Source organism: Trachypithecus francoisi, unplaced genomic scaffold (assembly GCF_009764315.1).
Source record: "Trachypithecus francoisi isolate TF-2019V2 unplaced genomic scaffold, Tfra_2.0 Lachesis_group1, whole genome shotgun sequence".
NCBI lineage: Eukaryota > Metazoa > Chordata > Mammalia > Primates > Cercopithecidae > Trachypithecus > Trachypithecus francoisi.
The window spans coordinates 98036018-98046001 of NW_022681454.1; the positions used below are offsets into that span (position 1 = coordinate 98036018).

Genomic DNA, 9984 nt, shown 5'->3' on the forward strand with positions numbered 1-9984 from the left:
TGTTGAAGGCGGATGGCAGGATGAAACCTGGCCAGATGGTTGGACTGCGGTGACAAGAGACGGAAAGCGGTCTGCTCAGTTTGAGCACACCCTCCTGGTCACAGACACTGGCTGCGAAATCCTAACCCGGCGACTTGACAGTGCACGGCCTCACTTCATGTCTCAATTTTAATTTCTCCCAAGATGGCACATCTCAGTGATACCTTCTTACTGTGCTATGCATTTTATTGATAGTACAGAAAGGAAGAGGAACCTTTTTTAAATCACTTGTTTTGTTTTGACTATACATAAGACAGGACTGCAGCATTTGATGTGTGTCCTCAAGAACTTGTCTCGGGTCTGAAAAAGCTGAGAAGAATAGAGGAGACATTGCCCAACTCTTCAGCCCTCCCCCTGCACACCTGTTTTCTCATTTGCCCTTTGAGCACTTTTACTTAAACTTGCTTCTGGTTGCTTTTATCACTGCCACAGAACAGCCATCAAGAGCCAGCTGCTTTCCAGGTGAACATTGGAAATGAGAATCTTTGAAACTTTAGCAATATATGTTGCACCAGATTTTAAAAATTATATATATGGAAATATATATGTATACATTTTAAATTCCATATACATAATTACCAAACACTATGTGACCCGGGGTTTGTGTTGGTTCTGCTCTGACAGGTTTATATGCTCTTACAAATGGATCCATAGTTTGCAGTGATTTAATTCCTGGTTGGGATTTGGCTTCCCCTCTCCCCCATGCTGATTATTTATCCTTGTAATTGTGCATAGAGAAGCACTCACCCAATGAGACTTTCTCCAATGTGGACTGTGTGTGTGTCAGTGAATGAATGTAGTAAAATTCATTTTGGAAGGTTATCAGGCTTTTAAAAATCTAGTTTATGGCAAAAATAGCCATTTTCCAAGTGGTGGCTGACAGTTGCAGGGCATGAGAATTTCATAATACATTTGGTCAGAAATGGAAAAGAAAAAGCCCCCTTTCTTCCCGTTTCTGTTTTACTTCAAGGGCATACTTTGGAGGTGCTCAGAGAAGGGTGAAGGTTGCACTCCGGTGGAGGATGGTGAAAGAGTACTAAACTGTCTCCAGCTGTGAGCCCAGGAGGTCAAGTGGGCTATTAAAATCTAAGGTTGAGTCAACGTGATAGTGATGAGGAAGGAATTTTGTGTACTGTAACCTTGCAGTAGAGATGCAGCTGTCCTTGGTGTGCTGAAACACACCTCTCCTTTACATAGTTGGGAACCTCATTAGAAATGACCTCAGCTGCTCCATATCTCCGTTCCTTTCAGCAGTTGTCCAAGTAGGAGTGTATCCAATGAAGACATATCAGATTACAAAGTCATTGTCCTTAGAGTGTACTTGATTACTGGGCATCCTTGTAATATAATTTCATACCACTGACACATTATACTTATAAGAGAACATCTTTCCCAGAGTGCCTCAGACCTTATTGCTTTAAAATATAATAATGTTTTCATTACTTTTATTATTTGAATGATTTAGTAAAGTTGACTGAATCTGGTATAGACTTTGGGAGTATGTGAAGTTTTTATCAAACTGTAATATTTGTGAATGGAATGCCTTGCAATATGAATGTTAATATAATGTGTAAAGGGAGATTAAAAAGTTTGAATGATTATTCTACCATGTAGTCATTAACTTGGCTGCATTTCTTTGGGATTTCAGAGGGAAATGGTGGGAATGGGGAGGCTGTTTGATAATCTAAAATAAATTCACGACCATTTGAGTAGAATGCTTTTTCAGGTGCAGTGACTGTACATAAACTCAATAGAGTGCCAGCAGCATTTGAGATGTAACCATATTTTTGAGAGCTTTTAAGACAGAATGCTGAATATTAGGGGAGCATTTCATGTACTGATTGTGGAATTAACAGTGTGGGCTTATTCAGTGTCTGTCATTAGAAGATAAGCTCAAGGAAAAAAGATCTTGGTGGAATAGTTTTTTGGTTAAAAGATAAAACACACTGGTGATAATGCTTTTCTTAGTTTGGGAGATTTTAAAACAACATGGGCTCTAGTCCAATTGCATATAACTAATTACAAGTGTTCATTGGATTTAGGTGACAAAACACCTAGTTTCATCATTCTGCCACCTTTTTACGAAATCACTAGCTACTCGTGAGACTGAGGTGGGAGGATCGCTGGAGCCCAGGAGTTCAAGGTTACAGTGAGCTATGATTGTGCCCCTACACTCCAGCCTGGGTGAGAGAGTGAGACTTCATCTCAACCAAAAAAAAAAAAAAAAGTATTAACTTTTTTTACATTAACTTTTAGAATACTTTTTTTTCCCTCCCTGCCAGTCTTCCAACTCCTTTGGAATTATAACTTAGAAGAAGGGAAACATGAAGTTCATTTTATGTCTTTTGTTGATAAAATGGATTAACCAGTCTTTATACCACTCGCGCCCACATATCTAAATTAATAGGCAGGAGTTGGTGAGGAGGTTTAGGAATTTGTTTGCCTGATTCCTCAGTTTGTTCTCTAACGACTTCTGGGTTTTCATTGGATTTGGTTAAATCTGAGAGCAGGATGCTCTACTTTGCTTAAGCTCTACCCTCATGGTATCTGTAAGCGATTTCCTTCTTGTTTTTCCCTTCCTTTAAAATTTTTATCTATCTCCAACTTTTTATATTGAAAATTTTCAAATTATAGGAAAGTTGAAAGTATAGTACAGTGAAATAATCATATATCCTTTACCTTTAACAATTGTCATTTTGTCACCTTTATCTCTGTACAAGCACTTTTCTTTTGAAAGAAGCAACATCGTACTTCACCCTACTACATCAGCATGTATCTCTTAACCTAATGACATTCTTTTACATGATCATAATACAATTAGAAATGTAATATTAATACAGAATTATATAATATATAGTACATACACTTTAATTTTCCCCCAAAATGTTATTTAAAGCTTCCAATTTCATGGCATTTAGTTGTCATGTATCTGTAGTCTCTTTTGTGTGTGTGTGTGTGTGTGTGTGAGAGATGGAGTTTCATTCTTGTTCAGCCTGGAGTGCAGTGGCACAGTCTTGGCTCACTGCAATCTCCACCTCCTGGGTTCAAGCGATTCTCCTGCCTCAGCCTCCCAAGTAGCTGGGATTACAGGCCCCCACCATGATGCCGGCTAATTTTTGTATTTTTAGTAGAGACAGGGTTTCACTATGTTGATGCCAGGCTGGTCTCGAACTCCTGACCTCTGGTGATCCACCTGACTTGGCCTCCCAAAGTGCTGTGATTACAGGAGTGAGCCACCGTACCTGGTCTTAGTCTCCTTAACTCTAGCAGCCGTGTCTAATCCTTTGCAAGGATCTTTTATTAATCTGTGGTGGCGGATATCACGAAAATTATGCATGGGCCTTTGAGCTCATCAGCTATCGTTAGCATATTTTATGTGTGGCCCAAGACAATTATTCTTCCACTGTGGCCCAGGGAAGCCAAAAGGTTGGACACCCATGCTAGAATAACCTTCACACCTTTTTTGATGTCTTAAGAAATGGACACTTGAAAAATCCGGTTAGTTTACAAAAGTCCATTTGTCTGATTGTTCCTCATGAGGATAGATTCAGGATAAACATCTTGGTGGAAGACTCCAGAGATGGCAGTTGTATGCCCCAATTCGTTGTACAACATGAGGCACATAATGTCACCTTATTGCTGATGCAACGTTTGATCACTTGGTGTTTGTCAGACCTTTTCACTGTAAAAATACCTTTTTCCTAAACAAGTAATCTGGGAGATTAATATTTGCCTATTTGCTTGATGCTACCAGACAGATGTAAAATTGTTTCAAAATTACTACACCAAAATCACTGCTAACAATAAAGTACACAATTTCTTTGTGATTCTTTTTTTTCTCAGAACATATTGAAGTAATTTAGATCTTATTGTATTCTGAATTTCATAAACCATGGGCTACTTTTTAACAATGAATGCAGCGAATCTCTGGGGGGAAAAATAGAGTAGAGGTGGGGAGGATATATTAGTGGTCTGGAAGTTAGAAATACTGCATCTGTTTGAGACAGTGTAGTAAGATTCTGTCTAAATCTGATGGCATTTAACTTTTACCAAGCTCTCTAGCTACAAGAGGAGCAAATTATACCACTTGTAAATTATACCACACTTGCGGCAGTGTGGCTCATTTTCCAACTCCTTTATATTAGAACATAACATCTAGACATTCATGTTTTAGGAACAAACTCTTTCATAACATAGGCTGCATTAGGCTAAAACCCATAAAAGTTATGTTTTGTTCTATTTTAAAAATGGACACCTAAGGCAAGGTTAGCTTAGCACAGAGTCTATGGAAACGCTCTGTCCCTCTTGTGGCAGCCTTCTCTCGTCTTCCTTTTGGTGCTAAGTAGGAAAAAGAGAAAAATAGTTTGCATTTATTTGGGTGTTTTGCAAGATGAAGCAGGAATAAGGTGGCCCTGGCTATGTGTTACCTGCTGCTTTTCATTTTGGGTACTGTGGGTGAGCAACAACAGAACTGTCTGTGTATGGCAATTCTGGTTAATTTTGAAAAAAGGTCGACACTGGTATTTTACTAGAATACTCCAAAAAGTTAATATATGGAGCACTGAAGAAGGACTTCCTATAAAAATTTTCACTTATCACTATTGTGCTGTTAGTCGTTCACAGTATTTCAGTAGTTTTTTGTTGTTGTTCCCCAGGCTGGAGGCAGTGGCATGATCATGGCTAACTGCAGCCTTGACCTCCTGGGCTCAAGCAGTCTTCTCACCTCAGCTTGTCAAGTAACTAGGACTACAAGCATGTTCCAACACACCCGATTATTATTATTATTCTATAGAGACAGGGTCTCACTGTGTTGCCCAGGCTGATCTTAAACTTCTGGCCTCAAGTGATCCTCCCACTTCAGCCTCCCAAAGTGCTTGGATTACAGGCGTGAGCCACCATACCCGGCCAATTTTTATAATTTTTAAATTGATTCTGTGGCTAGGAGAACAAATCACCACATTTCTCTGTGGCAGTCTCCTATTTGTGCAGTGATATGACAACTACCAACTGTTTTATTTATAGAATGTGACTGGCTATCAAACAAATTTGCTTTTTTTTCAGTAGTTGGGTCAGAGATCACAAGACAATTCAGGGTAGAATTTTTAAAACTTAAATCTGAGTTTGAGCCCTGGATGATTCTGAGGAAACAATGCTAAGGATAAGAACGTTTAGTATTAACATGTAGATTAGAGAAAGAGATCAACATATTTTAAAGCATGTTCTGCTGTTTTATCTTAACATATCTTGATATTTTTGGCAGTCAAGAGTACATGTTTAAACTGGAGGTAATTCAATGGTGGGTTATCATTCCTTTCTTGAAAGGAGCATTTGCATATTTCTCTTACACATAAGGAATTCTGATATGATGTCCAGTTTGATAAAAATCAATCTGCTTAAGAGCCCATTACGCTGCTTTGTCACCGTAACGTTCCACCAAAGGAAATCTTGTATAATAGAGGACTTTGCACATCCTTGTTCACTTGGTAGTTGTTCCTTAAAGACACAATTACCTTGGTATAGTTCTATGCAATTATTATCTAAATAGCTGTTTACACAGTACTTAATAAAATGTTTTCCAAATGTGTTTGTAGTATACTTTTTCTAAAAGGTATTTGCTGACAAGGAAATTGATCTTGTGTGTGAATTGAAAAGAATGGGCTGAAACCAGTCAGTCAACAGAGTGTCCCTGTTGGCCCAAAGAACTAACTGTACTTTAGGACTTTGATCATCAGCCTACCTGGCAGATTGGTAGCTGAGCAGAAAAGTTCTGAAGCATTTTGTGCATGTAAAATATGTTTCCCCTTCCCCGAGTCAACAAAACATTTTGAGAATTACCAGCTAAGTAAAATCTTCCATTCAGATGGGATGAACAGAAATAGTACTATGTATACTTTTTGGAGCCATTTTTGTTAGGTGTTAAGTTGTACACATGTTGACTGGCTCCACTGTAGTAAAGTTTTGGACATAATGCAGTTTTTTCCATACCTCCATCCCAAACGACCTCATCATCCCATACATTCTACTCTATATGTTAGTTGTGTGAATAAAGAACTTGTTCCATGTCAGATATGCCTGTAGATGAATATCACTAGGTAGGTTAAATAGCAGAATAGTCAAACATGCTAAAAATGGCAATGCAGGAAATACTTGAAGAGAAATTTTTATATTGGGATTATAAAAATTTTCCAATTAAACATAATAAAGATTAAGTTCCTTATATGGCAAAATTTTAGATCTTTTAACTAAAGAAATTTTACCAGCTTTAATGAAATATACAGTGGAAGTTAATATCCATCTGTATTGCAGTTATATACCTCTTGTCCAAAAAAGCAGCTTAAAGATAACTTTCAAAAGTTTTCCAACAATTAATTTATTGTATATTTCAAAACAGCTGAAAGAGCAGCTTTGGAATGTTCTTTCAGAAATTATTGTTTGAGGTGATGGATATTCCAGTTACTCTAATGTGATCATTTACATCGTATGCACATATCAATATTACATGCCCCATAAGTATGTACAACTATTGTGTATCAATTTAAAAAATTTCTCCCAATACTTCCAAAGGGGTTGAATCCCAATTTTGGACAACCAGGGTAGATTTGCTAACATGCACATAGTGAATGGTTATTTATTTTTTGGGGGACTGAGTCTCTATCGATCAGGCTGTACTGCAGTGGTGCGATCTCGGCTCACTGCAACCTCTGCTTCCCGGGTTTCAAGCGATTCTCCTGCCTCAGCCTGCAGAGTAGCTGGGATTACAGGTGTTGTGTGCCACCACACCCAGCTAATTTTTGTATTTTTAGTGGAAACAGGGTTTCACCATGTTGGCCAGGCTGGTCTCAAACTTCTGACCTCAAGTGATCCACCTGCCTCGGCCTCCCAACGTGCTGGGATTACAGTGTGAACCACCACGCCCAGCAGTTTTTGGCATATATAACATATATGTTTATATATGTTTAGCAATTCCTCAGTTCCATTTAAGACAATGTATTAAAATGACCTTAAAAGGAAAGACTTGGCCAGGAGCGGTGGCTCACGCCTTTAATCCCAGCACTTTGGGAGGCTGAGGTGGGCAGATCACCTGAGGTCAGGAGTTCAAGACCAACCTGGCCAACCTGGTGAAACCCCGTCTCTACAAAAAAAATACAAAAATTAACCAGGTGTGGTGGCGGGCACCTGTAATCCCAGCTACTTGGGAAGCAAGGTAGGAGAATTGCTCGAACCCGGGAGGTGGAGATTGCAGTGAGGTGAGATCATGCCATTGCACTCCAGTCTGGGCTGCAGAGTGAGACTGTCTTTTAAAAAAAAAAAAAAAAAGCAACTATAGCCAAGTCTCATGAACCAGGAATTCTAATTGTAAAATTATTTTTATTGTTTTTGTGACAGGGTTTCACTCTGCCACCCAGGCTGGAGTGCAGTGGTGTGATCAAAGCTCACTGCAGCCTTGACCTGGTCTCAAGCACAGATTTTATACAACTGATTCTTTAGAGATAGTTGTGCTTTCAGCCAGGAAATGCTAATACTAAACTTAATCAGCTGGCTCAAGAGTATGTACTTTGCCAGAAATGAAAAGTAAATTCAATAATAGGCTAGCTATAAGAATTGGAGTAGTATTTTAATTTTTTTTTTTTAAAAAACAGGGTCTCTGTTGCCCAGGCTGTGCAGTGTTGTGATTATGGCTCACTACAGTCTCAACCTCCTGGGCTCAAGCCATCTTTCTAACTCAGCCTCCTTAGTAGCTAGGGCCACAGGCACATGCCACCCTGCCTGGCCAAATAAAAAAACTTTTTTTTTTTTTTTTTCTAGAGATGAGGTCTGTGTTGCCCAGGTTGGTCTTGAACTCCTGAGGCCAAGTGATCCTCCTGCCTTGGGCTCTCAAAGTGCTGGGATTAGTTGTGGGCCACCGCACTTGGCCTATTTTAATATCTTAAAACTGCTTTACATTTTCATATTGGCAAACCTAAATATTTGCCATTGCAATTCATGTATATCTCATGTTTAAGAAGAAAAGTCAAAGGACAAGACCTTTAGGAGTGAATTGGCTTTCCTCCATACTCTCCATAACTGTTTTGTTATTGCAGTTGCCAACTTAGGTTACTTTTGTTCCTAGAAGGCTGGGCTACACCAAAGATTAGAAACATCTCTTACAAGTGGAGTAGAAGCTAGTTTTAATTTCTCCTTCCTTTCAGTTCACTTAAGATAATACTTGGGGCCCATTTAGGTCCTCAAATCTCCAGCCCTCTAGGTAAAACAGGAGGGAAGCTGGACTACATTGTCAGGCACTTCAAATGCACCAAAGTTCTGAAAAGGGGAAGTCCTGACCCTAACTACCAGTTTCCCACTTTTCGATCAATGACATGTTGCTCTCTCACACATAATTCTGTGGGAGCCTTTAAACCATATCAATAAATTGAAAAAGTACATAGCATCAATCCAACCAAAAGATATTTGCATGGTAAATGTGATGCACTGATACAGACTAAAATAACGCTAACGTGGAGAAAAAAGGGCACAGAATAGTGTTGATAGTATTCCTTTTGTGTAATCTTAAAGGATATGTATGCTATTGTGCGCATAGAAACTCCTGAGAAGACACATAAGAAACTTAACAGTAATCACCCAGTTTTTGCAGGTTAGTGTATAACTTTTCTTTCTCATTATATAATTTCCTAACAATTTGTATTTTCTAACCCTTAGGTATATTGCATTCATTCATTTATTTTTGTGTCAAGGATTATCAGGATGGTAAGATCCTGGACCATTTGTGTTTGCTTCTTTATACTTCTCAGGATAAAATAACTTAAATGTTACTTACCACTACACCAGGAAGATTTATGTGACTACATTAAAACTTTATTCAACAAAATGCCATGAAGTAAAAAGAAAAGTCACAAGATAGACTAGAAGATATTTGCAACATATAAAACTGACAAATGATTGATGTCTAGAATAAAGAACTCCTAAAAATTATTCAGAGAAAGAGAAATAATTCAATAGAAAGTTGGGCACAGGATATATAGGAACAGGTTCTTCACAGTAAAATAAAATGTCCATTAGAATGAAGGAGTTAACAAGTAATTGAGGAAAATAAAACACCATTCCACACTCATGTAATTCACAAAAATTCACATCTACTTTGAAGAGCAATTTGGCAATGTCTAGTAAGGCTAAATGTGTTTATTCTGATACACGTCTTAAGTAACTAATGCAGTGAGCCCAATACAGAAGAATGTTCCACTACAGTGTTGTAATACAGAAACTGGCAACAACTTCATGCCTTCAACTGGAGAACAGATAAATTACGGTAGTTCCCATAATTGAATACTACTACATAGTACTAAGATTAATGAATGAGAACTTCACATACAATATAGATTGAGTGAAAAAAGAAAAGCTGTAGAATGAGCCAGTATAAGGCTTAAAAACATAAAACAGTACTAAAGAGTAGATGGTTTAGGTTATATACAGTGAAAGTACAACAACATATACAGGAATGATAAGCATTAAGTTTTGGATAATTGTGACCTCTGGAAGGGAGGAACGGCAATGTGATCTGGAAGTGGCATAATGTTAAGATTTGACAAAAGTAGGTGCTGAGAACTTTGATATTCAGTATGTAATTCACTATACTAGAAATAGTACAGCCACAACCAACACACACATACACCTATTTAAGCCCAGAATGCTGTTTCAATTAATACATTTTAGTGCCCTGTGAGGGGCAGATGCCATACTAGGAATTTGGGGGTACAGGTATGAACAAGGCACAGTACCTGCCTTCAAGATACTATCACAGAAGCAGACTTGGGTCCTGATTAACTCTGTCACTAATGGCTAGGATCTGTTCTTTAATCAACAGGCCTGAGACCCTTCAAAGTTCAACGAATGTTTCTGAGGTTTCAGACACCCACCACTGCCCTGCTTCCTTTATCTTTCCTTTACAGA

General features: G+C 38.4%; 1 protein-coding gene across 3 annotated transcripts in view; it reads left to right on the forward strand.

Annotated features, from left to right (window-relative positions):
• METAP1 (methionyl aminopeptidase 1) overlaps nt 1-1645 on the forward strand; it is a 75352-nt gene extending 73707 nt beyond the window's left edge. For all 3 annotated transcript variants that reach the window (XM_033214873.1, XM_033214871.1, XM_033214872.1), the window contains one exon: nt 9-1645. In XM_033214873.1, the coding sequence (XP_033070764.1) occupies nt 9-172 (164 nt within the window). In that variant the 3' untranslated portion in view covers nt 173-1645. The remainder of the gene's footprint in view (nt 1-8) is intronic.
• The last annotated feature ends 8339 nt before the right edge of the window (nt 1646-9984 follow it).